Source organism: Meleagris gallopavo, chromosome 18 (genome assembly GCF_905368555.1).
Source record: "Meleagris gallopavo chromosome 18, MGAL_WU_HG_1.1, whole genome shotgun sequence".
NCBI classification, from domain to species: domain Eukaryota; kingdom Metazoa; phylum Chordata; class Aves; order Galliformes; family Phasianidae; genus Meleagris; species Meleagris gallopavo.
Window position 1 is genome coordinate 247421 of NC_139421.1, and position 26151 is coordinate 273571.

General features: G+C 56.2%; 4 protein-coding genes across 10 annotated transcripts; 2 read left to right on the top strand and 2 right to left on the bottom strand.

Annotated features, from left to right (window-relative positions):
• The first annotated feature begins 1607 nt into the window (after positions 1–1607).
• On the top strand, positions 1608–4359 carry LOC104913625 (uncharacterized). 2 transcript variants are annotated; one of them, XM_085238992.1, is made up of 3 exons: positions 1608–1753; positions 2245–2359; positions 2968–4359. In XM_085238992.1, exons 2-3 carry the CDS (start codon positions 2281–2283, stop codon positions 4311–4313), a joined length of 1425 nt encoding a protein of 474 aa, XP_085095118.1. In that variant the 5' UTR covers positions 1608–1753; positions 2245–2280; the 3' UTR covers positions 4314–4359. The 2 variants fall into 2 exon arrangements, with proteins under 2 accessions (XP_085095118.1, XP_085095117.1); XM_085238991.1 differs by having other exon boundaries at positions 2264–2359.
• A 1069-nt stretch (positions 4360–5428) lies between these two features.
• Positions 5429–10716, bottom strand: LOC109370402 (uncharacterized). 3 transcript variants are annotated; one of them, XM_085238958.1, is made up of 5 exons: positions 10328–10716; positions 9158–9251; positions 8595–8717; positions 8101–8190; positions 5429–7343 (listed from the first exon to the last, which is right to left on the bottom strand). In XM_085238958.1, exons 3-5 carry the CDS (start codon positions 8680–8682, stop codon positions 5602–5604), a joined length of 1920 nt encoding a protein of 639 aa, XP_085095084.1. In that variant the 5' UTR covers positions 8683–8717; positions 9158–9251; positions 10328–10716; the 3' UTR covers positions 5429–5601. The 3 variants fall into 3 exon arrangements, with proteins under 3 accessions (XP_085095084.1, XP_019476757.2, XP_019476756.2); XM_019621212.3 differs by lacking the exon at positions 10328–10716 and adding an exon at positions 9738–10303 and having other exon boundaries at positions 9158–9248; XM_019621211.3 differs by lacking the exon at positions 10328–10716 and adding an exon at positions 9738–10303.
• Positions 10717–10978: 262 nt separating this feature from the next.
• LOC100542446 (E3 ubiquitin-protein ligase TRIM7-like) lies at positions 10979–17681 on the top strand. Its single transcript, XM_010720633.4, has 7 exons — positions 10979–11572; positions 13936–14022; positions 14135–14353; positions 14728–14750; positions 14908–15023; positions 15123–15155; positions 16856–17681. Exons 1-7 carry the CDS (start codon positions 11060–11062, stop codon positions 17380–17382), a joined length of 1518 nt encoding a protein of 505 aa, XP_010718935.1. The 5' UTR covers positions 10979–11059; the 3' UTR covers positions 17383–17681.
• Positions 17682–18622: 941 nt separating this feature from the next.
• ZNF692 (zinc finger protein 692) lies at positions 18623–26110 on the bottom strand. Of its 4 annotated transcripts, none has more exons than XM_031556082.2 (12): positions 25968–26095; positions 25074–25257; positions 24955–24986; positions 24109–24492; positions 23656–23704; positions 23346–23492; positions 22818–22946; positions 20824–20886; positions 20603–20681; positions 20139–20253; positions 19152–19251; positions 18623–19078 (listed from the first exon to the last, which is right to left on the bottom strand). In XM_031556082.2, exons 2-12 carry the CDS (start codon positions 25250–25252, stop codon positions 18769–18771), a joined length of 1587 nt encoding a protein of 528 aa, XP_031411942.2. In that variant the 5' UTR covers positions 25253–25257; positions 25968–26095; the 3' UTR covers positions 18623–18768. The 4 variants fall into 4 exon arrangements, with proteins under 4 accessions (XP_031411942.2, XP_085095088.1, XP_085095087.1 ...); XM_085238962.1 differs by having other exon boundaries at positions 23346–23495; XM_085238961.1 differs by having other exon boundaries at positions 23346–23495; positions 24955–25257; positions 25976–26110.
• Between the last annotated feature and the right edge of the window lie 41 nt (positions 26111–26151).

A 26151-nucleotide genomic window follows, 5' to 3' on the forward strand; every position in this document is an offset into this window, starting at 1 on the left:
TGTTGAGGTTGTAGGGGAACCCAAGGATTAAGGGATAGAAAAACCCAAACACTGAGGTCATAGGGAATCCCAAATATTGAGGTTATCGGGGAACTCAAGGATTGAGGGATAGAGAAACCCAAATATTGAGATGTAGGGAACCCCAATTGTGGAGGTATGGGGAGCCCTAAACACTGAAGTTACAGAGAACCCCAAAATGTGATGTATGGGGAAACCCCAAGTGTTGAAGTATAGGGAACCCAAAAGTTAAGGGATAGAGAAACCCAAATATTCAGATATGGGGAACCCCAAGTGTTGAGGTATGGAGAACCCCCAAATGTGATGTATGGGGAAACCCCAAGTGTTGACATATAGGGGACCCCAAACATTGAGGTTATAGGGACGCCTAGCGTTGAGGTATGGGAAACCCCAAGGGTTCAGCTATAGGGTGGGTGTCTCAGGGCTCAAGAAGCCTCAGGTGTTTTTTCCAGCTGCTTTTGGGGTAATTTAAGGGTTGTGCACCTGAGCTGCTGGGATGGTCCCTTATAGGGTGCAGAGTTTTGCTGCAGTGAAATGGGATCATGGGGAGGTGAGCTTGTAGGGGCTGCGGTGCTCCTGGGGGGAGGTGAGGGCAAACTCCAGTCCTCATGTATTTCCTCAGTAATGGGGTCCCATTTCTCAGCTGGGAACCCCAAATAACCCCAAATCCCAATGCATTCCCCCTCTTTCCCCATGGATAACGCCAAATCCCTCCACGTTCCCTTTCTTTCCCTATGGATAACCCCAAATCTCCCTCTTTCCCTATGGAAAACCCCAAATCCCACCAGGTTCCCCCCTCTTTCCCTATGGATAACGCCAAATCCCATTCTTTCCCTATGGAAAACTCCAAATCCCTCCACATTCCCCACTCTTTCCCTACAGATATCCCCAAATCCCATTCTTTCCCTATGAAAAACCCCAAATCCTACCAGGTTCCCCCCTCTTTCCCTATGAATAACCCCAAATCCCTCCACATTCACCCTCTTTCCCTACAGACAACCCCAAATCCCCCTTTTTCTCCATGGATAACCCCAAATCCCCCTTTTTCTCCATGGATAACCCCAAATCTCCCTCTTTCCCTATGGAAAACCCCAAATCCCACCAGGTTCCCCCCTCTTTCCCTATGGAAAACCCCAAATCCCACCACCTTCCCCCTCTTTCCCTACAGATAACCCCAAATCCCCCTCTATCCCTACGGATAACCCCAAATCCCACCTGGTTCCCCACTCTTTCCCTACGGATAACCCCAAATCCCATTCTTTCCCTATGAAAAACCCCAAATCTCACCAGGTTCCCCCCTCTTTCCTTATGGAAAACCCCAAATCCTTCCACATTCACCCTCTTTCCCTACAGATAACCCCAAATCCCCCTTTTTCTCCATGGATAAACCCAAATCTCCCTCTTTCCCTATGGAAAACCCCAAATCCCTCCACATTCCCCCCCTTTCCTTACAGACAACCCCAAAACCAACCCATCCGCACCCACCATGGCTCCATTCAGCACCCTTTAAGGGAATGGGATTTCAATACCCCACCCCCCCCAAAGATGCGGGGAGGCTGAACGGGATGTTACGGTTATGGGGCGGAGTTGTGGGGTCGGGGTCACCTCTAGGGGGCTCCACCCGGATCCCATAGCAAAGCTTCCGGAGCAGCGCTGCGTTCTCCTCCATTGTGGGATCCGGGGAGGATCCGTGCCCTATAAGATGCGTTTTCCCAACGGATGGATTTGATTCCAGGTACCTGAGGGGGAGGGCGGGGGGTTTGTAGGGGGGGGAAGGAGGGATTGCAACGCACCGCGTCCGGCTTTGGGGTCGTTTCCCCATAAATGGGGTCGGGGTGGGGGTGGGGAGGGTGAGGAGGGGAAATGGGGGAAGGTTTTGGGGTGATGGGATGCGATGGGGTGGGAAATGCGGGGCTGCCTCACAGCCCCACCCCCCTACCCCCAAACCCTTTCCAGTAAATGCTCCGATTTGTTGTGTTTTCCCCCCAAAATGTGGCTGGTTGGGACCCCCCCCCCCCCCATCCCCTTGTAGGGTTGGGGGATTCTGGGGACCCCCCTCTTGTAGGGCTGAGGGATCCATCCTGACCCGGGGAAGAAATATGGGCTAAAAATCCCACATTTTGGCTCTGCCCCCCTCCCCCGCATACAAACAAACCGATAAATCCAGCTCCTGATTTTGGGGTCATTTCCTCCCCCCAACCCCCCCCTCCCCGCCCCCTCTTTTAGGGGTTTCCCTTCCCTGTAGGGGATGCCCTGCCTGCCATGGAGCCCTGCCTGCTGCTGGACAAGGCGCTGTACCGGGATGTGATGCAGGAAAGCTACGAGACGCTGATGTCCATCGGTAACACCGACCCCAAATCCTGGTTTTCCCCCCATTTCCCAACCTTTGGGGTGCCTCATTTTTAGGGGAGGCTGATGGCAGTGAGGGGGTTTCCCCAAATCTTGGCATTTTCTCTGATTTTTTTTTTCTGGGGGGGGGGGAGGAGGAGGGAACCCCATTGCCATGCTGCCATCCTTTGGGTGCTGCATCCTCTGTAGGTTGGGGCCGACCCCATTCACCCATCCCAACCCCATCCTGTCCCATCCCTCCCAACCCCGTCCCATCCATCCCAATCCCATCCCACCCCTCCTAACCCCATCCCACCCACCCCATCCCAGCCCCATCCCACCATCCCAGCCCCATCCCACCATCCCAGCCCCATCCCAGCCCCATCCCACCATCCCAGCCCCATCCCACCATCCCAACCCCATCCCAGCCCCATCCCACCATCCCAACTCCATCCCACCATCCCATCCCCATCCCATCATCCCATCCCCATCCCATCATCCCATCCCCATCCCATCATCCCAACCCCATCCCATCATCCCAACCCCATCCCATCATCCCAACCCCATCTCAGCCCCGTCCCATCCATCCCAGCCCCATTTTGACCCCCTCATCTCTTGCAGCTCAGGGCTTGGTGAATCACAAAGCAGCAGATGAGGCTGTTGTGGGGCTGGAGGAGGACGCTGTGGGGTCAGAGGAACCCCCGATGCTCCCGCCCCATAACCCAGCACAGAACCGATCGCTGGGATCCAACAGGCGGAAAGCGAAGCGCCCCGACAAAGCCGTCCCTATTGGGGACACGCAGACACCCCACACCACCCCGACCCCAAAACCCAATGGGGTGAAGTTGTCCCAGGTTCGGGACCGTCCGTTCAGCTGCCCCGATTGCGGCAAATCCTTCCCGTGGGCGTCGCATTTGGAGCGGCACCGGAGGGTCCATACGGGTGAGCGGCCCTACAGCTGCCCCGAGTGCGGGGAATCCTACAGCCAAAGCTCCCACCTCCTCCAGCACCGTCGGACCCACAGCAGCGACCGACCCCACAAATGCCAGCACTGTGGCAAACGTTTCGCCGGTGCCACCGAACTCATTGCGCACAGCCGGGGCCACGCGGCCGAAAAACCCCATAAGTGCGGGGATTGCGGGAAGGGTTTCGTTTGGGCGTCCCACCTGGAGAGGCACCGCCGGGTGCACACGGGGGAGAAACCCTACGAGTGTCCTGAGTGCGGTGAAGCCTTCAGCCAGGGGTCCCACCTCTCCAAACACCGCCGCAGCCATACGGGAGAGCGGCCGCACCGCTGCTCCGCCTGCGGGAAATGCTTCGGTCAAAGCTCCGAGCTCAGCCGGCACCGCCGGAGCCACGTCGGGAAGAAACCACAACGTTGTGCCGATTGTGGGAAAGCTTTTCGTGCCACCTCGGCTCTGCTGAGGCATCAACGGTGTCACCGGAGGGAGCGCAGCCATCGCTGCGGGGATTGCGGGAAGGGTTTCGCCTGGGCATCCCACCTGCAGAGGCACCGGCGGGTGCACACCGGGGAACGGCCGTTCCCCTGCGGGCTGTGCGGGGAGAGCTTCTCGCAGAAAGCCCATCTGCTGCAGCACGGCAAGACGCATCGCCCCGAGCGGCCCTATAAATGCGGGGACTGCGGGAAGCGCTTCGAGGACGCACCGCCGTTCCTGGCACATCGGCGAAGCCACACGGCCCTAAAAAGCTTCAGTTGCGGGGACTGCGGGAAGGGTTTCGCGTGGGCGTCCCACCTGGAGAGGCACCGCCGGGTGCACACGGGGGAGAAGCCCTACGAGTGCCCTGAGTGCGGGGAAGCCTTCAGCCAGGGGTCCCATCTCACCAAGCACCGCCGCAGCCACGGCCCCAAAGTGGCTTTGGTCCTCGTGGAGGAAGGGGTTGAGGAGGGAGAGACCCTCCGTGAGGCCCCGCTGAGTTATGGGGCCAAGGAGAGCCTGCGGCGGTGATGGGAGCTCGGTGATGGTGAGGTCAGTGGGGTGGGGTGGAGGAGGAGGGGGTGGGATGGTGGAGGAGGAGGTGGAGGTGGTGGGGATGGAGAAGGAGAGGAGGTGGTGGGATGGTGGAGGAGGAGGTGGAGATGGTGGGGTGGGGAGGGGGAGGAGGAGGAGGATGTGGGGTGGAGGAGGAGGAGGAGGTGGGGAGGGGGAGGAGGTGGTGGGGTAGAGGGGGAGGAGGTGGTAGGGAGGAGGTGGTGGATGAGGTGGGGAGGAAGTAGTGGAGGAGGAGGGGGAGGAGGTGGTGGGGTAGAGGAGGAGGAGGTGGGGAGGAGGAGGAGGAGGAGGTGGTAGGGAGGAGGTGGTGGATGAGGTGGGGAGGAGGTAGTGGAGGAGGAGGAGGAGGAGGAGGAGGAGGAGGAGGTGGGGTAGAGGAGGAGGTGGTGGGGTAGAGGAGGAAGAGGTGGGATGGGGAGCAAACAGAGCGGTGCTTTGGGGATGGAGAGCCCATTCCTGGGTCTGCTCAGACCTTCCCGTGTGGTGATGCTGATGACATGGGTTGGGGTGGTAACCTGGGTGCCAAAACCCCACAGTATGTGCCTGGTCCTCATTGCTGTTGGGTTGGTTCATCGGGGATGCTGTGGGGAAAGCAAGCGTGGCAAATAAAGGAGCGTTGTGCCTCATAGCTGCTGGCTTTGGGGCTCCTGGGGCCGTATCCTTGAGCCCCATGGTGGGAGATGTGCGTGGATCCCACAGGATGAGCATGGGGTTGTCCTGCAGGGTGGGAGCTGGGCCTGCTGTGCCCCGCTGTGTCATTCATCGGACAAAAAGATGCACAAAAAAGGTATTTTTGGTGAAGTTCTGTTTATTGGGTTACCGTCCCAGCAGCCCAAACCCACAGCCTGACCCAAGCGGCGTTTGGGGGACCTGGGGGGGGTTCCTGGGGTGTTTCTGAGCCATTTGTCCCTCCTCCATTCCCCCAGGGGATCCCGTGCACCCAACCCCACGTTGTGGGGCAGAGGATGGGGAGAGCTATGGGATTAAGTCACCCTTCACCATGCTTGGGGGCAATGCTTGGTGACCCCCCCCAGCCCCACCCCACACCTCCCCACCTTCTACACCCCCCCGCTCACCCCATTCCATCCTGACCCCCACCCTGATAGCATCCCGGACACCAGAACATCCCCTTAACACCCAGCATGGAGGAGGGGGCAACAACCCATCCCCACTCCAGCTGCAGGGTGACCCCAAAGATGCGAGGTTGGCTCTGAGCCCCCCCCACAAATCCCCACCCCCTACCTCAGGAGCTGGGGGGCGGCACCCAAGGCTGCTGTGGGGCAGGGGAGGAAGGCAGCAGGGAAGCAGGGTTGCGTCCCCTCACCCCATGCAGTGGGGAGGGCTGTGTGCCCCACTTGGGATGGCTGGGATGCTTCATATGGGCACGTTGGTGCCGGTTGCGGTGCGAGCTGCGCCCGAAGCATTTCCCACATTGGGCACAAGAAAAAGGTTTCTCACCCGTATGGGTGAGCCGATGCCGGTCGTAATGGGAGCTCCAAGCAAAGCCCTTCCCACACAGCCCACACTGGTAGGGGTTCTCCCCACGGTGCAGCCGTCGGTGCCTCTCCAGGTGGGAGCTGACAGCGAACGCCCGCCCGCATTCCCCACAATGGAATGGTTTTTCCCCAGTATGGACCCGGCGGTGCCGTTCCAAATGGGAGAGCCAAGCAAAGGTCTTTCCACATGCCCTGCATGGGAATGGCTTGGTGGTGGGTTCCTCGGTGCGTGGTTTGGGGTGGGTTTGTTGGTGTTTGGTCGATGCTGAGCTCCGTTGGAAGCGATGCTTGCAATGGGGACGCGTGTGGGGCTGCTCGGTGGGGTGGATGCAATGGTGTTTGGGGTTGGAGCTCTGCGTGAGGGATGTGCTGCACTGTTTGCGTGGGTATGGGGCCATGGAGAGCCTGTCCTCATCCCCAGATGGGAATATTGGGGTGATGGGAGACCCATCCTCATCCCCAGTTGGGAATATTGGAGTGATGGGAGACCCATCCTCATTTCCAGTTGCTGATGTTGGGGTGATGGAGGACCTGTCTTCATCCTCAGTTGATGCTGGGGTGATAGAGGGCCCATCCTCATCCTCAGTTGGGAATATTGGGGTGAGGGAAGACCCATCCTCATCCCCAACTGGTGACATCGGGGTGACAGAGGGCCCATCTCCATTTGATGACGTTGGGGTGACAGAGGGCCCATCCTCATCCCTGGTTGGTGACGTTTGGGTCCCCTTATGCTTGAAGCGCTGTGGGTCGGTCTGGTGGTTGAGCCGCTTCCCGCAATCTGCGCATTTTTGGGGTAGAAGAGGGAGGTCTTCATCCTCCCCACCTTCCTCCTTCTCCTCTTCCTCCTCTTCCTCCACCATCACGTGGGTGCGCATATGGCGGTCGAGGTGGGAGCTCCACGCGAACGCCCGCCCGCATTGGCCGCATTGGAAGGGTTTCTCACCGGTATGGATGCGCCGATGCCGCTCCAAATGGGAACTCCATGCAAAAGCCTTCCCACAGACCCCACACTCGTAGGGTTTCCCACCCAAATGACTTTTACGGTGCCGATCCAGAGCCGCCGAGTCGGCGAAGCTGCGTCCGCATTCAGGGCACCGGTTGGGTTTCTCCCCAGCAGGAACGTGGGTGCGTTGGTGGGTGAGCAGCGAGGAGCTGACGCTGAAACGCCGCCCGCAGTCGGGACACGCGTAGGGCCGCTCACCCGTGTGCACACGTTGGTGGATGGTGAGGTCGGAACGTTGGATGAAGGCTTTGCCACATTGGGGGCATTCATGAGGGCGGTCGCCGGAGTGGATTTTTTGGTGTTTGACCAGGGCTGATTTGTGGCTGAAGCTCTTCCCGCATTCAGCACACACGGTACGAGGTTGGGTTTGGTGAAGGTGCGGTGGTTCCCCGCTCTTCTGTCTTGTAGGGCTGCAGGGAGGACCCTCTTCTGTGGGTTTGGTTGCTTTGGGGTCTTCTTGAGGGGGTTCCTGCGCTGCTCCGTTGTCTGTAGGGCAGAGAGAGGGGCAGACGTGAGCGATGGCAAAACCAAGGCTGGGGTTGGCCATGGGGGATGTTTCATTTTGGGGTGATGGCCAACCCAAGACTGTGGAGGATGCTTCATTTTGGGGTGAACCCAAGGTTATGGCGATGGCCAACCCAAGGCCATGGGAGATGTTTCATTTTGGGGTGAACCCAAGGCCATAGCGATGGCCAACCCAAGGCCATGGGGGATGCTTCATTTTGGGGTGATGGCCAACCCAAGGCCATGGGGGATGTTTCATCTTGGGGTGAACCCAAGGCCATAGCAATGGCCAACCCAAGGCCATGGGGGATGTTTCATTTTGAGGTGAACCCAAGGCCATGGGGGATGTTTCATTTTGGGGTGAAGCCAAGGCCATGGCGATGGCCAACCCAAGGCCATTGGGGATGTTTCATCTTGGGGTGAACCCAAGGCCACGGGGGATGTTTCATTTTGGGGTGAACCCAAGGCCATGGGAGATGCTTCATTTTGGGGTGAACCCAAGGCCATGGGAGATGCTTCATTTTGGGGTGATGGCCAACCCAAGGCCATGGGAGATGCTTCATTTTGGGGTGAACCCAAGGCCATGGGAGATGTTTAATTTTGGGGTGATGGCCAACCCAAGGCCATGGGGGATGTTTCATCTTGGGGTGAACCCAAGGCCACGGGGGATGCTTCATTTTGGGGTGATGGCCAACCCAAGGCCAACCCCATGATGACAGAGGTGTGGTGTGGGGCTCACCTCCCAGCAGGGTCTCCTTGGGTACGTGGAGATCCAGGGCTGTGGGTTCATCCCTATGGGAGAGCAGGTTGTGTTTGGAAATGGGAAATTCTGGAAATAAAAGAGAGGGGAATAAGATGGGTCAGCAGATTCTGCCCTCCCCAAGAGCCCCCCAGCCCCACTGCGTGAGGGCGAGGAGATCCAGAGAGGCAGACCCAGCACACACACCCAAATTTTCCCCGTTATTCGGAGGGGAGGAGAACTGGGAGCACAGAAATGCGTGAGGACACCTCAGTGTCCCCATTTCCAATCAGATAAAATGCAGAGTGATTCTCAGAAGCAGGGGATTTCCCTAAAAACGGAGACGGGTGCAGTGGGATTCCCCTAAAAATGGGGAGCCCCAAAGGTTGGGAGCATGGGAACAAATGGAGTGGGACTCCCCTAAAAATGGGGAGCCCCAAAGGTTGGGAGCATGGAAATGGGGGCAAAAACAGAGGATTTGGGGTCGGTGTTACCAAGGGACATCAGTGTCTCGTAGCTCTCCTGCATCACATCCCGGTACAGCGCTCTCTGCCGTGGGTCCAGCAGCACGTAGGGCTCCATGTCACCCTACAGTGAGGAGGAGAGGCTCCGTGGATCTGGAAATAGGATCCTTCATGTCAGATCAGGTGTTCCAAACCCTTCCTGCAGGCTCCTGTCCTAAAATTCCCAGGAATTCCCCCCCAAAACCCCAGCAGTCACCCCACAAAGAGCAGAAATTCTCCAGTTTATCCCCTAAAACTCACAAATCTCAGGCACTTTGCACCAACCCTAAACATTCTGGAGGGGGGAATTGTAACTTCTTGCAGCTGAAATAACCAAATTTGGCACTTTTTGCTGCAAAATCATTGGGAAAAAGAATCCCCCCCCACTGCTTTCCCCAATCCTTTTGCTCACTCCCCTCTGCGGGCAGCATTTAGGATCGCGCTGAATCCCTATTTTCCAACTGCACGGGATGGAGAAGGGAGGACTGGGAGGGAGAGAGGAAAGGATTTAGGGCAGGAAGAGCTGATAGGAAAGGATTTAGGGCAGGACTTACCGATTTGAGGACAAAAAGGGCGATTTTGGGCTCACGCCGCGGATCCCTCTTATTTTTTTCCTTTGTGTTTCATCCCATTTTCCTCATTTTCCTGCTAAAATAAAAGCAACAAAAGGGGGATCAGCCCCACCAGAAGCCCACCCTATAAAGCAGAACAATGGGAAGAACGGGCAGAGGGACAGAAGGACCACAGGAATGGCTCTTTTTGCTGGGTTTTGGGGTTTATGATGGGGGAAGGACAGACAGATGTACAATGGGAATGGTTCTTTTTGTTCAGTTTAGGGGGGTTTTAAAGGGGGAAGGACAGACAGAAGGACAGCGGGGACGGCTTTTTTGGCTTTTTTTATTGGGTTTTGGGATTTTTAAAAGGGGGAGGAGAATGGAAACAGCTTTTTTTGTTGGGTTTTGGGGATTTTAAAGAGGGAAATACGGACAGAAGGACAACGGGGACGGCTTTTTGTGCCGGGTTTGGGGATTTTGAAGGGGAAGGAGAGCAGAGCTGGTGGTGTGGAGGGGGAAGAAGGAAAGGGGATGTGGATGGAGCCATTTTGGGCTCTTTTTGGGTTCAGGACCCCATTACCTGCGCTCTGCTGGGTGGGAGGTGTTGGGGGCAATGCCTGGCGGTGCCCCATTTTGTTGTTTCGGGGACAAAAATCCGTCTTTTTCACCCCAAAACGCAGCAGAAAGGGGCAGAGGGCTGTGAGGGGTCTAACCCCTCCGGCGGCTCAGGAAATGGAAGAGTTAAATTTAAAGAAAAAGGGGAAAAAAAGGGGGGGAGGAAGGACTTTAAAAAGGGAAAAGAGCTGCGCTCAGTGCCACGGCCCTCTGGCGGCGGGATGGGCAGAAACGGGAGTAAAATAATTGTTTAAAAACCACCTTTTGGGCGACAGAAACGCGCTTTTTGGGTGACAAAGTCGTCAAGCACCGTTTTAGGGCCAAAAACTGAAATTTGGAGGTGGGGTTTTAGGATTTTATGGCATTTTATCGAGTGGGAGGGGGAGGGGGGCTGTGGAGAGGGTCTGTGTTTGGGGTGAAAATGGGGTTTTTCGGTCAATAGGGACCGTTTCCCGTGTACCAGGCGGCCAGGAGCACAGCGCAGATGTATTTAAGAGCCCTTTGAGTGTTTGGGGGATCTGAAAATGTCCCTAAAAATGGCCCTTCCCACCCCACCTTGGGACCCTTGCTTCCCACATGGCTACGGGCTGCCCTCAACAAAGATGGACGCCACGGCTTCATCCTCCTGAGGCCATCTTGAGCCAGGCCGCCCTTACAGCGCGGGGGAGGCAGCAGCCATCTCGGCCCCCTCGCCCCAACGGCTTCATAGCGATATGGGAGGAGAAGCGGGCATCTTCTTCCCTGAGCTGTTTGAAGTTGGAGCCGCCATTTTGGAAGCGGGCGCGGAGCCGCCATTTTGGAAACTGGCACCGCCCCTCTGCGGCTTTGCTCAGCCGCAAATCCCGAAACCGCCGTTTTTTACCCCAAATTCTGCACGAAAGTGACCTCTCCCGCAAGTATTTCCTCCGCAGAGCAAACTTCACAATCCCCAAAACCTCTTTAGGACCCACACACAACTCCCTATACAACCCCATACAACCCCCCCTCCCTCCCCGACTCTCAATGGAGGACTCTGCGCATGCGCACTGCTCTCCCTGCGCACCCCTCCCGTACCCGACGCATACGCACACGAGCAACCCCACACACCACGCATGCGCACTCCCCCCGCCCACCTTAGGGACAGCAGGCTGCGCCGCACTCCGCGCATGCGTGTCCCCGCCCCCTTTCGCACCGCGCATGCTCGGAAGTACATTCCGCACTGCGCATGCGTAGCCCCGCCCCTTCCGGCCGTCAGTCGGGGCGGCGGCGCGGAGCAGTGCAGACCTCTCCGCGGAGCTCCGAGCGGCGATGGAGGCCCCACCCGCTCCCCCCGCCGTGCCGCCCGCTCCTTGCAGCGCCGCTCGGAGCCTTCAGGACGAGCTCACCTGCCCGGTGTGCTTGGAATACTTCACCGATCCGGTGTTGGTGGCGGAATGCGGCCATAATTTCTGCCGGGCCTGCGTGACGCAGTGCTGGGAGGACTCCGCGCGGCGGCTCTGCTGCCCGCAGTGCCGCGAACCGGTCCCGCAGCGGCTCTTCCGCCCCAACCGCTCCCTCGGGAACATCGTCCACATCGTCCGGCAGCTCGGCTTGCCCCCCGGCCCCGCCGATCCCCCTCCGGGCCCACCCGCTCCCGCTCCGCCTCTCCCAGCGGCCGTTCCTCCGGTTCCGCCTGGCCCTCCCCGCTGTCCCCGTCACGGCGAACCGCTGCGGTTGTTTTGCGTTCAGGACCGGAGGGCGGTTTGCGTTGTGTGTCACCTCTCACGGGAACATCGCACCCACACCGTGCTGCCCGCCGAGGAGGCGGCCCACGCGGCGGAGGTGAGCCGGGGTGAGGGGGGGACGGGGCTGTAGGGGAACCACCCATCTTGGGGTCTGGGGGGATAAAGGGGGAGTGGTGCATGTAAAGATCCCCTTTCCCCCACCACCTTGGTATTTGGGGGAGGTATAAGGGGGAGTGTTGTATTGAATGCATGCAGGGGGCTGTAGGGACCCTCCCTCGGGTTTTGGGGGGATTAGTTGCATTGGGGGGACACCTGGAATAGATGGATAGGGATGTAGGGACACCCCCTGGGGGCTTTGGGGGGATAAATGGAGGGAGTGGTGCATTAAGGGGACGCTAGGAATGCGTGGATGGGGATATAAGGATTCCTCCAACCTCGGCATTTGGGGGGGTATAAGGAGGAGTGTTGCATTGAATGCATGGAGGAGGCTGTAGGGTCACTCCCTCGGGTTTTGGGGGAATTAGGGATGTGTGTTGCATTATGGGGACATTGGGAATACATGGATGGGGATGGAGGGACCCCTTGTGGGGTTTTCTGGGGGATAAATGGGGGGAGTGGTGCATTAAGGGGATGCTGGGAATGCGTGGATGGGGATGTAAGGACCCCCCCCCACCTCGGCATTTGGGGAGGTCTAAGGGGAGTGGTGTATTGAATACGTGGATGGGGATGTAGGGACCCCCCGTGAGGGTTTCTGGGGGGGTATAAGGGGGAGTGGTGCATTGAGGAGACATGGGGGACACATGGGGCTGTAGGGACCCCCCCCCCCTCGGGATTTTGGGGAGATAAGGGGTGTGTGTTGCATTGGGGGGACATGGGCAACCCATGTATGGAGTTGTAGGGATCTCCCCCTTAGGGTTTTGGGGGGATTAGGGATGTGTTTTGCATTATGGGGACACTGGGGATACGTGGATGGGGATGTAGGGACCCCCTGTGGGGGTTTCTGGGGGTATAAGGCGAGTGGTGCATTGAGGGGACATGGGGGACACATGTATGAGGCTGTAGGGACCCCCCCTCGGAGGTTTGGGGAGATATGGGGAAGTGGTGCATTGGGGACACTGACAACACATGTATGGGGCTGTAGGGACCCCCCCCACATCTCAGGATTTGGGGGGGGGTATAAGGAGGAGTGGTGTATTGAATACATGGAGGGGGTTGTAGGGATGCTCCCTTGGGTTTTGGGGATATAAGAGGGTGTGTTTCATTGGGGGGACACCAGGAATATATGGATGGGGCTGTAGAGACCCCCCTGGGGGTTTTGGGGGGGTAAAAGGGGAGTGGTGCATTAAGGGGACACTGGGAATACATGGATGGGGATGTAGGGATCCTTCCCTCTGGGTTTTGGAGGGATAAAGGGGAGTTTTGGGGAGATTAGGGGGCTGTGTTGCATGGGGGGGATGATGGGGATGTAGGGACCCTCCGTGGGGGTTTTTGGGTGGTATAGGGGGGGTGTGATGCATTGAGGGGTACAACAGTAGGGTGTAAGTGGGGTTCTGTGGTGGTGGGGTTGTTGTGGGGTGTGAAGGAGGGAGCTCCCCCCATCCCACTGAAGTTGGAAAAGGGGGTGGGAGAGCAGTAGAGGAGCAGCCCCCACCTCAATGGAGGGAAGAGGACCCCCTTGTTTGGGTGCAGTGTGGGGTGGGGGTGCATTATGGGAGCCCCCCACCCCCAGGAATGGTGCCATAAGGGGTTTTGGAGCCCCACACTCTAATGAAGGCTGAGGACCCACTCACCCTCATCTTTGTGCAGGTGTAAAATAGTTCCAGGCACCCCAAAATCCTCATCTTCCCACATAGAATTGTCCCTACGTTATGGGGTGGGGGCTCTGTGTTTGGGTCTGGAATAAAAACTTTGGATTTCCTTACAAGATTGGCTGCGTTGTCCTCCAGAAATCCCTTTGCTTTTCGTGCAGCATTGCTGGCAGCTTCCTCATCTGAGGCTGGGTGACTTAAATGAGGCCGGGCACTGTGGTTTAATTGCATTAAGCCCTTAATGAACTTATTGTGGTGTCTCTGTGCAGCCCCTTCTGGGGCCTGGAGCTGAAAGCTGATCCCGAATGGTTTGTGCAGGGGTGGGACTCGCCTTGCATTCACAGCTGTGCTGTTCCAGGGAATTCAGATTCTATTTTTTTATTCCCTCTTTGTTTCCTTTTTTTTTTTTTTCTACACCCAGCTCCCAACTGCTCAGCTTGTTTTTGCTTCTGGTTTTCTTTTTATTCCCAAAACTGAGGGTTGGGGATAACAACGAGGCAGGGCTCAGTGCTCTGCACCCACTTTGGGTTAATGGTGGCTGTTTGCTGCACGACTGATGATATTTATCTGTTCTTAGAGATCATCCCCCACCACCCCCTTCTTCTGCATTCCTGACCCTAAGTAATTCCTACCAAATACCTCCTGCTTCCAGGAGGTGCCTCAGGAGCACCTGAGCTCCCTGCGGAAAGGACGAGAAGAAGCAAAAGCTGAGAGGGAGAGGCAGAGCGAGGACCTGCTGGTGAGTGCAGGGGAAGGGGGGGGCTTCCCTTGTACACCTTCCAGCTGTGCCCTGCAGTCTCCCCAGCTACGGGAGCCCCGATCTCACACAGCTCTCCCTTTGTCTTCTGCAGAAGCAGACAGAAGTGGAGAGGCAGAAAATCGTGGCTGAATGCAAAGAGCTGCGGGGTTTCCTGGAGGAGAAGGAGCAGCTCCTGCTGTCCCGTCTGGAAGAACTGGATAGGGACATTGTGAAGAGGAGAGATGAGAGCGTTTCCAGGCTCTCGGAGGAGATTGCCCAGCTGGACAAACTGCTGGGGGAGCACGGGGCAGAAAACGGCCCCGGGAACACGGTGAGAATGGGGCTGTGTCCTTCTGTTCTGCTTCCAGCAGTGGGTGGGCTGATGGTTCCTCCCAGCGGTGCTGGGATCCGTTAACTCCACATCAGGACGTTCTGCAGGGTGCTGGCTTTACCTTTTCCCCCAAAATTTGGTGCAGCTTTGGGAATAAAATGCACCCTGAGCAACAGAGCTCGTCTGTGGGTGCCAGCAGTGAGAAACCTCAAAGGAAACATCCCAAATACTTCTCTTAAAGCCAGAATTCTGCTGCTGCCATGAGTGCATTGCTCCCAACTCTTGAAACAGCTGCTGAGAGCTGCTCCATAAGTAGTCTTGGGGAGGATTTTGGAGATTTGGGGACTAACAGATGCTGCTTTTCCTCTTTGCAGGCTGTCACCACTGCTGGAAGCAGGTGAGCAAGCCGGGTCTGTGCTGGGTTCGCTGGGAGGCTTGGCCTGGAGGGGGAAACAAACAGAGGGGAATAGTCAGCCCCAGAGCAGGGCAGATTCCTTCCCTGTCTGCTGGTTTTGTTCCAGGGGACGATCCTAATGCTGCTTTTTCCTCCCCAGCTTTGAGAGCTGGATGTTCTGCAAGCCGGAGCCCGGCTTCGCCGAACTGGAGAAGAAACTGAAGAGCTTCTCCCAAAAGAGCGCCGTGCTGAAAGAAGTGCTGCTGGAGTTCAAGGGTGAGTGCTGGAAACTCCCCGTTCGGGTGCACAGGGAGCTGAACTCCCCCTGTTGAGGTGCACAGGGAGCTGAACTCCTCTTTATTTTTATTCCTGCAGAGAACCTTCGGTTCGAGTTGGAGAACGATACAGGTGAGGGCTGTTGGTTTTTTGCATGGGGTTGACCTTTGTTTTTCCACTTCTAAACTCAAAGTTTCTTCTTTCTGGGGTAACGTGGTGAGGGTGGGACATTATTTTGGCCTCAGGGGTCAGGAGAAGAGGAAAGAGGAAGCAAAGAAACGATGCAGCTGTTGGCAGAGCCCACAGAAGGCACTGATTTGGGTGCCAGGAGCCGCAGGGTTGAGCGGTTTCTTGGACAGACCTCAGCACTCTGCTGTTCCCATTCTGTGTTTGGTTGCAGCCCTGACAGACCTCATTTTTTCCTGGTCCCCTGGAAGATGGGAGCAGCCCTCAAAACCAAAGATATTTACACTCCTCCCTCTTGGCACTCAGTAGTGACTAAAAATGTCACTTCTATGCAGAAATTTCTATTCTGGGAGACATCTCGGGCAAGACCAGTGGGACAGAGCAGGGGTTGGGCTGGCACGCCCGAGTTCCTCTGCCCTAAATTAGAGAGGAGCCCAATCCTGGCTCCCATGTGGCTCTTTTGCTCACAAAACGTTGAAAATCCCAATATTTGTCCACATCCATCCCTTGTTGGGTCCTCTCCTCTCTAGTTTGCTCCCTTCTCCTGACCTGGTCACCTTGCAGACACCGCCACACCAATTTCTTTCCAATTTGGAGGTCTGTCTGTCTCCCATTCATCTGTTTCTGTGCAACATGGACCCTAAAGCAAAGAATTCTGGTCCCTAAAACACATCCTGAAGGCATCCTTGTCCCTAAAATACAGAATTCTGGTCCATAAAGCACATCCTGAAAGCATCCTGGTCCCTTAAACACAGAATTTTGGTCCCTAAAATACATCCTGAAAGCATCCTGGCCCCTAAAACACAGAATTCTGGTCCCTAAGACACATCCTGAAAGCATCCTGGCCCCTAAAACACAGAATTCTGGTCCCTAAGACACATCCTGAAAGCATCCTGACCCCTAAAACACAGTATTCTGGTCCCTAAGACACATCCTGAAAGCATCCTGGCCCCTAAAACACAGAATTTTGGTCCCTAAGACACATCCTGAAAGCATCCTGACCCCTAAAACACAGAATTTTGGTCCCTAAGACACATCCTGAAAGCGTCCTGACCCTTAAACACAGAATTCTGGTCCCTAAGACACATCCTGAAAGCATCCTGGCCCTAAAACACAGAATTCTGGTCCCTAAGACACATCCTGAAAGCATCCTGACCCCTAAAACACAGAATTCTGGTCCCTAAGACACATCCTGAAAGCATCCTGGCCCCTAAAACACAGAATTCTGGTCCCTAAGACACATCCTGAAAGCGTCCTGACCCCTAAAACACAGAAAACACAGAATTCTGGTCCCTAAGACACATCCTGAAAGCATCCTGACCCTAAAACACAGAATTCTGGTCCCTAAGACACATCCTGAAAGCATCCTGGCCCCTAAAACACAGAATTCTGGTCCCTAAGACACATCCTGAAAGCGTCCTGACCCCTAAAACACAGAATTCTGGTCCCTAGGACACATCCTGAAAGCGTCCTGACCCTTAAACACAGAATTCTGGTCCCTAAGACACATCCTGAAAGCATCTTGACCCCTAAAGCACAGAATTCTGGTCCCTAAGACACATCCTGAAAGCATCCTGGCCCCTAAAATGAAGGAGCAGCATGGAGAGGGACGTGTTATGGCACTGATATCTCTGTCCCCTCTTAAGGAGACCTCTCCCTGGACCCGGACACGGCCAACCCCTACCTGGTTCTGTCTGAGGACAAGAGGAGCGTGCGGCTGCGAAGTGCCCCCCAGGAGCTTCCTGCCAACCCCAAGAGATTCGATTACTCCTTCTGCGTGCTGGCAGCTGAGGGTTTCATGGCAGGGAGGCACTACTGGGAGGTGGAGGTGGGCGATGGGGAGAGTTGGGTGCTGGGGGCGGCGCGGGAGTCGGTGCGGAGGAAGGAAAAGATCGATTTCGCCCCTGAGGAGGGGATCTGGGCCGTGGGGCTGAACTGGAAAGGGAAGAATTGGGATCAGTACCAGGCTTTCACCTCCCCCGAGACGCCCCTGTCCCTGTGTGAGAGACCCAGGAAGATCGGGGTGTACCTGGACTACGAGGGGGGGTGGGTGGCGTTTTACAACGCCGATAACATGGCTCCCATCTTCACCTTCACGGCAGCCTTCACCGAAAAGATTTTCCCTTTCTTCTGGCTCTTCTACGTGGGCTCCTCGCTCTCCCTGTGCAATTGACCTGGCTGGTTCTGTGCCCCCTCCCCGAGCCGACCCGCCGGTAGTGTCCCATCCCACTCCCGTGTCCCTGGCTTCCCACCAGCCCGTGGTTCTCCTCCAGCTGTAGGGTTTGGGGTTTTTTTTTTTGTTGTTTTTACTTCTAGAAGTTTGCGTTTTTTCACCCAAAAACAGTCTTCTGGGGAGTCAGCCATTGAGGGTGGATGGACCTGGTTGCTTGAGTACCCCCAGACAGGGTTGGTTTCCCCTCCTTGACCCCCCTGTCCCAGCAAACCCCTCTCTTTTTGTACTTCTGAAGTCGGCTGCAAAGCAGGGAACGGAGCCACGTTTGGGCTTCCTTGCTCCATAGCAAAGCCACCTGCTTTGTGCAGGTGAGAAAACCCATGTGAGGAGGAGAGGTGCCATACCCAGCCCCCATCACACCACTGCTCTGCATTTTTAACATCCCGTGGCCCCCATCCTTGCTTTCCCTCCCCCAGGAAGGGGCCATGCCCACATTTTGCTCAGCCCAGAGAGCAAATCCTTGCAATCTTCCCCCTCCTCTTAGTGCTGGGCATTGGTAGGCTGTGATGGAGGCAGGCCTGCTGTTTCAGGCTGGCACCTGGCTGGGGGTGGGCCTCAATCCCCCCATTGCAGGGGAGGGGGAGCACTGGTTTAGGTGTGAGCTCGCGCGTGCTTGCAACCCACCCTCGTGTGACCCCACCGTGCTGTTGTGTCTCTTTCCTGTTAACTCTGTTTAGTGGGGAAATAAAAGTTGCTGTGCAAAAAGAACAAAAAAAAAAAAAAAAAAAAAGGAATCCACAGCGACTCCTGCAATGCTCTTCATCCACAGGGCTGTGCTGGGGGGTTGGTGGGTGGGGGTCCCACCCCACGGGTGCTCCACTGTTCTGCATCCCCAGCAGCAGATTGGGCCCAAAGCGCCGCCCTCCCCCAAATCCATCTTTCTCCCCGCATCCCATCAGGCTGGGGATCTTCCAGGGTACACTGTGCTTGTTTCAGTAAGAAGGAGCTGGAGGGTGGGGAGGAGGGTCTGCAGGGCTCAGGCTCCGGGTAGAACTTGTAATTAATCATTGTTAATAGGGGCTGTGAAAGCAGCGCCCTGAGTTACGGCTGAACCCCATCCAGCCCCATTCCTTTTAACAATCCCTTTCATTTCTGCCCTCAGTAAACCTTTGGGCAGGGGCACAGTGGGAATTTAATCTGTCTGCTTTCCATGAAGCCCTTCAGGAAGTGAGGAACGTGCTTTTATACAAAAAAACACCCTTTATTGTGGATCCTCCTGCCTGCTCCGGGAAGATCGAGGCGCACAGGAAGGTGTGCTCCCTCCTTCCACTGCTCTGACAGCAGCGTTAGCACCCACCAGCACCAGATTCCGCCCCAAATTCCATATTACTCAGCCAGAACTGCAGCAGGAGGTGTGTGCCCATCGCCCTTCTCCTCTCCACTCGGAGCATCCTCCCTTGGAATCTCAGCTCGCGTCCCCATACCCGGGGTTGGGGGAGGGGATGGCACAGCCTGGGGGGCTGCGCCGGGCGCGTCGGGGTGGCTCTTGCTCTTATGGGCGGTGACGTTGTCCTTCTTCTCAAACTTTTTGCCACAGAGATCGCAGGAGAATTGATAGAAGGCGTCGGCGTCGTGCTTCTTCATGTGCCAGTTGAGGGAGGCTTTCTGGCGGCAGGTGAAGCCGCAGATCTCGCACCTGGGGGAGAGCAGGGTGGGATGGGGTGGGGGATGGAGGAGAGCATCGCCGTGCTGAGGGGGGCGGCACTCACTGGAGGGGTTTCTCTCCCGTGTGGATGCGTCTGTGGATGATCAGGTTGCTGCTGGTACGGAAGGAACGGGCGCAGAACTCACAGATGTAGTCTCTTTTGTCTGTGGGGCAGAGGAAAAATGGGGTGGGGGCTGCTTCGGTTGGGCCGAGCAGCCAGGATGCGTTTCAGGGTACAGAACTCTTTGGTGTAGGGCCAGGATGCTTTCAGGATGTATTTTAGGGGCTGGGATTCTTCATTTTAGGGACCAGGATGCTTTCATGATGTGTTTCAGGATCTAAACTCATTGTTTTAGGGGCTAGGATACTTTCAGGATGTATTTTAGGGGCTGGGATTCTTCATTTTAGGGACCAGGACGCTTTCATGATGTGTTTCAGGATCTAAACTCATTGTTTTAGGGGCCAGGATACTTTCAGGATGTATTTTAGGGGCTGAGATTCTTCATTTTAGGGATCAGGACGCTTTCATGATGTGTTTCAGGATCTAAACTCATTGTTTTAGGGGCCAGGATACTTTCAGGATGTATTTTAGGGGCTGGGATTCTTCATTTTAGGGACCAGGACGCTTTCATGATGTGTTTCAGGATCTAAACTCATTGTTTTAGGGGCCAGGATACTTTCAGTATGTATTTTAGGGGCTGAGATTCTTCATTTTTGGGACCAGGACCCTTTCATGATGTGTTTCAGGATCTAGAACTCATTGTTTTAGGGGCCAGGATACTTTCAGGATGTATTTTAGGGGCTGGGATTCTTCATTTTAGGGACCAGGACGCTTTCATGATGTGTTTTAAGATAAGAACTCATTATTTTAGGGGCCAGGATGCCTTCATGATGTGTTTTAGGGGCCAGGCTGCACAGAAAACAGATGAATGAGAGGCAGACAGATCTCCAGATTGGAAAGAAACTGACATGGACAATGTCTGCACAGTGCCCAGGTCAGGAAAAAGGTGCAAACAGGAGAGGTGGGACCTCCTGCCTGCTGCTGGCTCACCACTGTGCAGCTTCTCGTGTTCCTTGAGGTGTTTCTTGAAGTTGAAGGATTTGCCACAGCTGGGCTCCGAGCAGGTGAAGGTCTTCTGGTGGACGTGTTGGTATTTCTTGTGGTGCTGTGGTTTTGGGGAGAAAAGAGAGGAGTGAAGGCTGCAGCCTTCGCTGAGAGGAAGCCCCGTTGGCTCCTCTACCTCAGCACCCCTCTGCTTTGCTCCTTCGACCCAGAGTTGGGATTTGAAGTGACCCCATGGCTGAGCCAAGCACACGGCTCCATCAGAAACGCGATGGATGTCCAAATCCCAAAAGAACAGCACTGTGCTCAGAGAGGGGATCCAGTTCTACTCCAGTTCAGTGCTTTGGTGGCCACAACAGACAGAGTGAGAGGGATGGACGCGCTCAGCTCAACCTGGTGTGCACAGAAAGGGAGTCCTGGCCCCACAGCCCCCACCCCACCACCGCCCTCACATTCAGATACTGCCTGTTGGAGAAGATCTTCCCGCAGCCCTCGAAGTCGCAGAGGAGGATTTCGCGTTTCGCTGCTTTCCTGCAGGAGAGAACGGGACATTGGGGTGAGCGGAGAGCAGAGAAAGCAACGGGTTGGAAAGGAGGGAGCTCCATCCCTCCTTCCCCATCCATTCCATCCATCAAAAATTCAACGTAAGGAAGCACAGAGGGGTTTTCTCTACCTGATTCTTTTGGGGCCGATCTGGGCCACGTCCTCATCGCACGGCCGCGTTGGCTGCTTGCAGCTGCAATAGGAAAGAAGGGTTTTGTGCTGGGTTCGTCCCTTCTTGCCTCAAGCACAGAGCCTGGATTTGTTGTAGGGTCCAGGTTGGTTCATCTTTGGGTCTGGGGTGCTTTCAGGATGTGTTACAGGGTCCAGGATGTTGGAAGGCAGCCACAGGTGATGGCTCCCAAAAAGAGCAACGCAACCAAACGGTCCTTCAACCACTCCCTTTTCAAATGTGCTTGATTATCATTTCCCTCATCACACTGGAATGCAATGCTGTGAACAGACGCACCTTTCAGACAACTACGAGCAGAAACAGATCCTTTATTACTCATTACAAAGTCGTTAACATGGTTTTGTAGTATGCTTCAGGTTCCAATCGCCGTCACCTGGTGTTTGTTCCCATCCGTATCGCTCTGCTCTGTGGGTTTTCTCATCTTTGTGGGAACTCCTACCCTGCAATCAGAGATGGATACATTAAATCACAGGGCATGGAGTTATGGAGCAAGAAATGGAAGTTTTATGAGCAGTGCTTTGTGACATCTGTAATCAAACTCATCCTTTAAGCCTAAGATTTGCTCCCACTCACCCGGGTGGCACAGAAAGGCAACGCCTGCTTTATTGGCCACATCTGAGGTCCCAAAGATCCCAAAGGTATGAAAATAACCCTGTTTCTTTTCACTTCTGCTGTCAGCAGAGTGGACCTAAACCGAACCTTTCTACCCCCAAACTGAATCCCAGTGCTGTGTGACCCCCCTGGAATGGACAGGGAGGGAAAGAAAGCGATAACGGATTTACCATTCACTTCCACGGAGAGTGACTTTTTGGGAAGGCATCGTCTCATCTCAGCAATGTTGGGGCACCTGCAAGAGATAGGAAGGCTGAGAGCCAAAGCAAAGTGGGAAACGGCCGAGAGGAGCCGTGCTGGAGGTGGGCAGCACTCACCTGTCTCTTCTCTCAGTGGCAAACGAAGGCGTGATCCAATAACCATCAGTCTGGCAACTCCAAGCAAAAATTAGTTCTGTTTTTTTTTTTTTTTTAAGTGCCTTTTGTATTAAAATCCAGAAAAGTGACAGCTCTGTGTGTCAGACCCAAGAAGTGAAGCGTGGGACCGTTCCATTGGTGTGGCACGAAGAGCAGCCCGTGTGGATTTTGTGTTCTTGCCTACAGAGCGATCGCTTGAACTTCCCATCTTCTCTACAGCAGAAGAGCAAACTTTGAGCCCACGTGGTTGGGAAGGAGTGGTGAAAAAACTCAGCCCCAAACAGCGGTGAAGAGCACTTGTGTTCCAGATTGCCCTGTGGCCAACGCTGCAGTTGGCTCTGTTGGGTTCATGGTGACGACACGGTGACACGGCCGAGCAGCACAGCCACGTGTGGGTGACACAACCGAGTGATGCTGCCCCGTGCACAGAGGGCACAGATGGAATTTGGGGCTGCACAGAGCCGTATTCCCCGTGCACGGGAAAGGGATTTGCATGTGGATTTTTGTTGCTGCTTGCAGGTGGAGGAGGTCCTTTGCCACCCGCCTGACCGACAGCAGAGGCGGTTCTGGAGGTCCTTCTCCCTCTCTGGACTCAGCACATCCCTCCCCCGTGGTTGGGAGCGGCTCCGTGCCGTGGGCTGAAGCACCCAAAGCAGCAGCAGCACATGCATAGTGCCAGGGGAATGCTGAGGATGGCTGCCCCCAGGTGAGACCAGCCCTTCTCAAGCTCCAGCACAGGTGACAGAGCATAAAACCCCAATGCCATCTTCCCACCGTGCACTTTGTCACCTCCCTTTGCAAACACGTGGCTCTGTCACTCTGGCAGAGCTCAGGGTTGAACCTCGTTACTCTCTTACAAGTTTTGGGATGGTTTCCTTGTGCCCACAAAGCAGCAGCACGTCCAGAGTGTCCCAAATGCCCTTTGCCCAGCCTCACCTCCTCACCACCGTGGCCTTCCCTGCTCACCTGACTTGCCCACCCTTCTCTTCTGCTGAGCTGGAGTCGATCAGGTTCTGCTCATTTGGGGTCTGCTCCTCCTTCACGGGTTTCTTACGGGTGTGGGGCTGGCTTTGTCGTCGCTGCGGCTCGGAGTCGCTGGGGGGAGAATATAAGATATGGGGCAGACAGAATGGGTTGAGCACAGCTGGGAGTCAGAGGACGTGGTTGTGTCTGTTTGTCTGGTGTTGACCCCGTTTGGACGTAGTTGGATCTGGTTGAACATGGTTGAGCCCACTGAATGTGGTTGACACCATTGGGCATCGCTGACCCTGTTGGGTGTGGTGGGATCCCATGGGTTTGTGGTTGGTCCTGTTGGCCACGGTTGACCCTACTGGCCATGGCTGGATGCTGTGGGACATGATTGATCCCATAGGACATGGTTGAACCCTGTGGGACGTGGTTTGACCCCGTTGGGCATTGCTGACCCCGTTGGACGTGGTTGAACCCCATGGGACGTGGCTGGATGCTGCTGGAGCACCTCTCAACACTTCTCACCTGTCCTGAGATGGCTGGTAATTCTCATCACGCAAATCATCGTTGTAGGCAAGGTCATCTTCCTCGGCAAAGTCCTCATCTTCCTCCTCCTCCTCCTCTTCCTGGGGCACAGCGTGTTGGTCTGCTTTCTCCTCCAACCCGAGTGCGCTGCTGGAATGCAATGCTTAGAGTCAGCTCTGCCCAAATGACCCAGAGGGGATTTTATTGGGGAAACTTCATTCAGCAGCACGGGGACAAAGCCCTCATGGAACCAAATGGATCCAGATGGAACTTCGAGCTCAGGAGATCTCACTCTGGAGCCATCGCTCACCTCTCGTGATCCGGTGCTGCCATTTCTGCCTCTGTCTGCCCCTGGGGAGCTGTAGGGAGATGGAGTGGCGGTGAGTTAAGGCTGAGGTGCTGGAGGTGTAGAGGAAGAGGAGGAAGATGGGATGTGGTATTTACTGGGATGGAGCTTTGTTGGCTTGTGGATTTGTTTTGGTGTCTACTGGGATGGAGTTGGACACAATGACCCTTACAGGACCTGGGATGTTCTATGATGATGAGGAACGCCACCCAACCCACCTCACCTCCATGGGATCGAGTTGGTGATACTGGGACAGAACTGGACCCAATGATCCCTGTGGGACCTGGGATATTCTACGATCCTATCCAACCCAAACTCACCTCCATGGGATGGAACTGGCGATACTGGGACAGAACTGGACCCGATGATCCCTATGGGACCTGGGATATTCTATGATCCTATCCAACCCAAACTCACCTCCATCGCCACCAGCATCTCCACCACCACCAGGTGACCAAACTCCATCATCCTTAACGATGTTGGGCTCTTCCACCATCGGCTCAACCACAGCCCCCGACCTCCGCAGCGACCTCCGACGGATGGGGACCGCTGGGGACCCCCTCCCTGAGCCCCCCCCGGCTCCATCACACCTCTGTGGGACATCGCCTGCGCTGGGGACGCCCCAGGAGAAGCTGTGTCCAGCCACGCACTCCCACACCAGCGGGGCCGGGCTGCCCGGGGCTGGGGGCTTCACATCGGGGACGAAGCCGCACTCCCGGCTGTGGCCGTGGGACAACGCGACCAGGCGCTGCAGGGCATCGGCGTTGGCGTGGAGAAGGTTGGGCTCTGTGGAATGGGGTGCTGGGTTTGGGGAGGAAAATGAGGAATTGGGTGAAAAGTGGCTGCAAAATTGTGATTTTTGGGCTCCGTAAAGTATTCGTGGAGATCAGCGTCCCCAACCAACCGACATCTGGTCATGGAGCAGCTCTTCCCATGGGATGGGACGCGTGGGGCGAATCCCTCTGCGTACCCCCACCCAACTGCATCTCCTCCTCCAAAGGCATCTTCACCCATAAATGGGTTTTGGGTATAAAAACACCCAAAAACACGCCCTGGCCCCAAAAAGCAGCCGACCACCCAACCTCCTCAACCAACCCACGACCCCAACCAACCCACGTGGTCATGGAGCAAATCTCTCCCTATGGAATGCTATGGGACGCCATGCCGTGTCTGACCCCAAAGCACATCCTACAGTGGGAACCTTCGCCGCAGATGTGTTTTAGGTTAAAAACAACAAAACCCAGCACCGATGTGGGGTCCTACCTGTGCTCACCACGCAGCCTTGCGAGCTGTACCTGCAAAGGGAAGAGCCGTGAGCACCCAACGCATCTCCGAACCCAATCCTGAAGGTATTTAGGGATTTTTTGGGGGGGGTTATGGACCTGTCGAGGAGGAATTTGGCCAGTTGGGAGTGCAGGGCGAAGCCGAGCTGCTCCTTCAGGCGGCACCACTGCTCCAGGTGCCCCCCCAAACGGATGCGGCATTTGCTGCGGCGGGCGTCCAACTCACGGCGCTTCCGGCGGCGGTCGCCATCGGGACAGCGGGGCTGGGGGGGCTCCATGGGGTCTGTGGGGTGGGGGAGAGAGGGAAATGTGGGATGGAGGTGGGGAAGGGGGGTAGTGTGGATGAGGAGCGTGGGGGGGGGTATAGGGGTCGGGGGGACATGGGGGTGGGAGGGGATATGGGGGATGTAGGGGGTATGGGGCACACGGGGGGAGTATGGGGGATATGCAGGGATATGGGGGTGATATGGGAGTAGGGGAGTATAAGGAGTGTGGGGGATATGGGGGACATGGGAGGGTATGGAGGATATGGAGAGTATGGGGGCCATGAGGGGTGTGGGGAAGAGGGGGAGTATGGGGGACATGGGGGTGTGGTGGGATATGGGAGGGTATGGGGTATATGGGGAGTATAGGGGGATATGGGGGGATATGGGGGACATGAGGGGATATGGGGGACATGGGGACCCCCACCCCACATTGGCCACGTGCTCCCAGAGGCTCCGCCCCCAACCCTTAGCCCCGCCCCTTTCCCCAAAGCACTGTTCATATTGCCCTGCCCCTCCTTAGCCCCGCCCACCCTGTCTATAGCCACGCCTCCTTCGACCACGCCTATTATCCAAGCCACGCCCCCTTTTCGGCTAAGCCCCGCCTCCCGCCGCCCCCCTCCCTTAAAGCGGCCCCGGGGGATTGGAACAGCGCCGCGCATCGAGCCAAAAGCCGAACCCCGCGCTGCCTCCCCCCGCCCCGCTCCGCGCCCCCCATTCCGCTCCCCACCGATCGACCTCCGCCGCCGCGCTCCGCTCCGCCACTCCGCGAGTGGGACCCCACCGAGCGCCGTGCCCCCTTTAAGAGCCGAAGGAAACGGCTCCCGGCGCTGAGGGAACGCCGCTAAAATGGCGGAAATCCCGCCTCCTCCTTCCGGGAACGGGTATGCGCGCTGCGCCGCTTCCGCTCCCTC

What these genes read in the sequence shown, in the direction of transcription:
- LOC104913625 (XM_085238991.1), top strand. An exon ending in CGAGACGCTGATGTCCATCG is followed by an intron (nt 2,360 to 2,967) that starts GTAACACCGACC and finishes CATCTCTTGCAG; the next exon opens with CTCAGGGCTTGGTGAATCAC.
- LOC109370402 (XM_085238958.1), bottom strand. Translation starts at nt 8,682, where the DNA reads ATGGAGCCCTACGTGCTGCTGGACCCACGGCAGAGAGCGCTGTACCGG. An exon ending in CGAGACACTGATGTCCCTTG is followed by an intron (nt 8,191 to 8,594) that starts GTAACACCGACC and finishes TTTTATTTCCAG; the next exon opens with AATTTCCCATTTCCAAACAC. An exon ending in CAAGGAGACCCTGCTGGGAG is followed by an intron (nt 7,344 to 8,100) that starts GTGAGCCCCACA and finishes TCTGCCCTACAG; the next exon opens with ACAACGGAGCAGCGCAGGAA.
- LOC100542446 (XM_010720633.4), top strand. Translation starts at nt 11,060, where the DNA reads ATGGAGGCCCCACCCGCTCCCCCCGCCGTGCCGCCCGCTCCTTGCAGC. An exon ending in AAAACGGCCCCGGGAACACG is followed by an intron (nt 14,354 to 14,727) that starts GTGAGAATGGGG and finishes TCCTCTTTGCAG; the next exon opens with GCTGTCACCACTGCTGGAAG. An exon ending in AGTGCTGCTGGAGTTCAAGG is followed by an intron (nt 15,024 to 15,122) that starts GTGAGTGCTGGA and finishes TTATTCCTGCAG; the next exon opens with AGAACCTTCGGTTCGAGTTG.
- ZNF692 (XM_085238961.1), bottom strand. Translation starts at nt 25,252, where the DNA reads ATGGAGCCCCCCCAGCCCCGCTGTCCCGATGGCGACCGCCGCCGGAAG. An exon ending in AGGCTGCGTGGTGAGCACAG is followed by an intron (nt 24,493 to 24,954) that starts GTAGGACCCCAC and finishes CCCCAAACCCAG; the next exon opens with CACCCCATTCCACAGAGCCC. An exon ending in AGATGCTGGTGGCGATGGAG is followed by an intron (nt 23,705 to 24,108) that starts GTGAGTTTGGGT and finishes ATCTCCCTACAG; the next exon opens with CTCCCCAGGGGCAGACAGAG.